A 3,141-nucleotide genomic window follows, 5' to 3' on the forward strand; every position below is an offset into this window, starting at 1 on the left:
GGTGCTATCTCATGGTGTTCCAGGGCAACACCTGGATCCAGGAAGCCACAGCCTGGACTACTTGGTTTAAAAACGACTCTATTTGAAAAAAAGAAAAACCAGGGAAAACAAAAGAAAAAAGTTTTTTTGAAACACACCAATACCTAAAGCATATACTAACCCCCACCCTTTTTTTTTTTTTTGCTTCACGGACTTTCGAAAGGTCCTTTGTACACTAAAGTTTTGGCACTTTGTCAGACAAAGTACCGTTTTAAGTGACGAATGTTCCAGGGTTTATTCAGGATTTGACCGTGCATGGTCATTAACCTGTATGCCCCATTCTTGACAATGCTTTTGACCTGATATGGCCCTTCCCATTTGTAGGTAAACTTGCCTGCTTTGTCGTTCTTGGTATTTTCGAATACCCTTCTGAGTACGAGGTCCCCCACTTCAAGGGTCCTGATCTTGACATTCTTGTTATATGTCCTTGCTACAGATTGTTTATACGACGCCATACGTATGTAGGCGCTTTCTCGCAACTCATCAACTGTATCCAGGCTCCTAGCCATTTCGACTTTGTTCTGCTCTGCCATCTGACAGCCGTATCTCGCATGGGGCACCGAACTTCGAGGTATCACCTGCTCCGTATACGAGGCTAAATGGAGTTTGGCGTGTTGCCATTTTCGGTGTTGTTCTCGTCGACTGCAGTACTAATGGTAGTTCATCTGCCCATTTTCCCCCAACTCTTCCAAAATAGTTTTACGAGGTTCTCCACAATGATTTTGTTGCTGGACTCGGCTTGGCCGTTGGTTTGCGGATATCTGGGGACTGACTTTCTCAGTGTTATGTTCCATCGTGCACAGAAGCCCTCGGTGTTATCTGATATGAACTGGGATCCATTGTCGCATATGATTTCGGATGGTATCCCAAATCTGCTTATGATGTTGCGCTTGATAAAAGAGATCACCTGCCGTTCTTTTACCTCTGTCATTGCCTTTGCTTCAATCCACTTTGAGAAGTAATCAGTCATAACTAGCATATACACTCTGTTTCCTGGAGGCCTGGGCAGCTTACCTACTATGTCCATGCCCCACATCATGAATGGCCATGGAGAGATAATTGGATGCATTGGTTCTGCTGGCTGGTGGATTGCTGGAGCCGCTTTTTGACATGACTCACAGCGTTTGGCATGGTTTACGGCATCTGCGCGCATGGTGGGCCAGAAATACCCCTGTCTTAAGATTTTGTTAGACAGACTTCGTCCTCCAGCATGGTTCCCGCATTCTCCGCCGTGCACATCCTGCAGTACTGTTTCTGCTTCCTCTTTGTTCAAGCACCCGAGGCATGGTCCTGCCAACGATTTTCTAAAGAGGATGTTATCAATCAAGATATACCTGGAGGCTTTTATTTTGAAACTTTGTGCTTCCTTTCTATCCCCAGGGAGTGTCCTATCCCTTAGCCAATTTACGTTTGGTACTCTCTAATCTGGATCCTGCTGTCCTATTGTGGAAACCAGAGTCCTGGCTCCCTGCGTACACTGCGTGTGTACTGTTTCTTTCACCAGTTTCTGATCTGGCTCCTTCTGGATGGCTGGAGTCAATACATGGGTGATAGGTATATTTGACAGCTCTATGGGCTGGAAGGTGGCCCCTAATGTTGCCAGGGCGTCTGCTTCCACGTTCTGATCTCATGGCACCTGAGTTATCTTGAACGTTCTAAACTTTGACTTTTGCTCTGTGGCTATCTTCAAGTAGGCTATCATTTTTGAATCACGTGCCACATATTCGTTGTTTACATGATTTACCACAAGTAAGGAGTCACTATACACCCTCAGGTTCCTTACCTTAAACCCCGATGCCATCTGCATCCCAAGTATAAGGGCTTCATACTCAGCTTCGTTGTTGGTTACCTTGAACTCACACCTAATAGCTTGTACTATCAGATCACCTTTAGGTGATCGAAGGACCAAACCCACACCGGCTCCCCTTGCATTTGAGGCTCCGTCAATGTATAGGGTCCATATCTCACTATCCCGACTCCCCATTATTGTCAGCATTCCTTCTTCTGCCTCCCCACGGGTAGCAGGGCAGAAGTCAGAGACGAAATCTGCTAGGGCCTGGGATTTTATCGCTGTTCTGGGTTCGAATTGTAAGTCATACCCACTAAGATGAACTGACTGTTAGGCCCAAAATCTGGATATGCGCTGACTTGGGGCAGCAGGCCTGGAAGCATTGCGGGATGCAGGATATCAGGGAGCCAGGGTAGCAGTATCAGCGGGCAACATAGGATGTGGGCTTTGATCTGCGCGGAAGAAGCTTGTGAGAGTCCAATCTGTTGCCAAATCCAAAGAAGGAAAGTCCTACCCGGTGTCAAATTAGGAATAACTTGGAGGAAAAGCAAGAAATCCTAGCTCATCTATCTCCCCTATATAAAGAGCCTCAATGCAAAGAAGAAAGATCATCGAAAAATACAAGAATCAACCCTAGCACTCACAGCAAACGAACAAACTGTACTTCTTCTCGAATTATAGTGAAAATATTGGTGGGATTCCGTCTCCCCCCGCGGTTGTTTCCCACATTGGGTATTCCGCGTCACCAAAAATTGCTTGTGTTCTTTGTTTACATCGCTCATACAGGATACCATACAACAATCATTCAAATCGTAACATAGACCTAACGCTAAGACCGCTTTAACCCTAAATTGGTAGAAATTTACCAAAACAGTTTGGCGGCCACCGTGGGGCATAGTGGTCGTCTTCGTTAGTCAGTCTACTCAATACCAAAAACATGTCCTGGACATAAGGAAACCACCTCGGCGGCGTCGGCGGTGTACCGGAACACAGTACCGCCCCCTCCAGCAACAAATGACACGTACCATCTCCCTCGGCAGCAGCGGCAGCACGTACAACTTCGGTTCGGACCACCACAGCTGGTCAGATACCAGCAGCCAAGCAAAGTCAGAGTTCCCAGGCAGCAGCAAGCCCATCTTTGGGATGGGCTCAGACTAGAGATCCAGGAGTCGTCCAGGGACAGCAGGGAGTCATGCAGTCTGAAAGAGAAGCACAACCCAGGCAACAGATTCAGGCTCCTGCGAGTCCCACCAGCATCATGATAAGCGGGTTGGACACATTAGCTAGGACCATCAGGACTATGCAGAGCGAAA

At 47.1% G+C, this 3,141-nt stretch overlaps 1 protein-coding gene across 1 annotated transcript; it reads right to left on the minus strand.

Moving 5' to 3' along the window:
* Window positions 1-1,666: 1,666 nt before the first annotated feature.
* Window positions 1,667-2,023, minus strand: LOC141630163 (uncharacterized). The gene has a single exon (XM_074443028.1). It carries the CDS (start codon window positions 2,021-2,023, stop codon window positions 1,667-1,669), a length of 357 nt encoding a protein of 118 aa, XP_074299129.1.
* Window positions 2,024-3,141: the final 1,118 nt, after the last annotated feature.

The sequence above is a fragment of the Silene latifolia genome, chromosome Y (genome assembly GCF_048544455.1).
Source record: "Silene latifolia isolate original U9 population chromosome Y, ASM4854445v1, whole genome shotgun sequence".
Taxonomy (NCBI): domain Eukaryota; kingdom Viridiplantae; phylum Streptophyta; class Magnoliopsida; order Caryophyllales; family Caryophyllaceae; genus Silene; species Silene latifolia.

Excerpts from the sequence above, each read along its gene's own strand:
- LOC141630163 (XM_074443028.1), bottom strand. The coding sequence starts at position 2,023 with ATGGGGAGTCGGGATAGTGAGATATGGACCCTATACATTGACGGAGCC.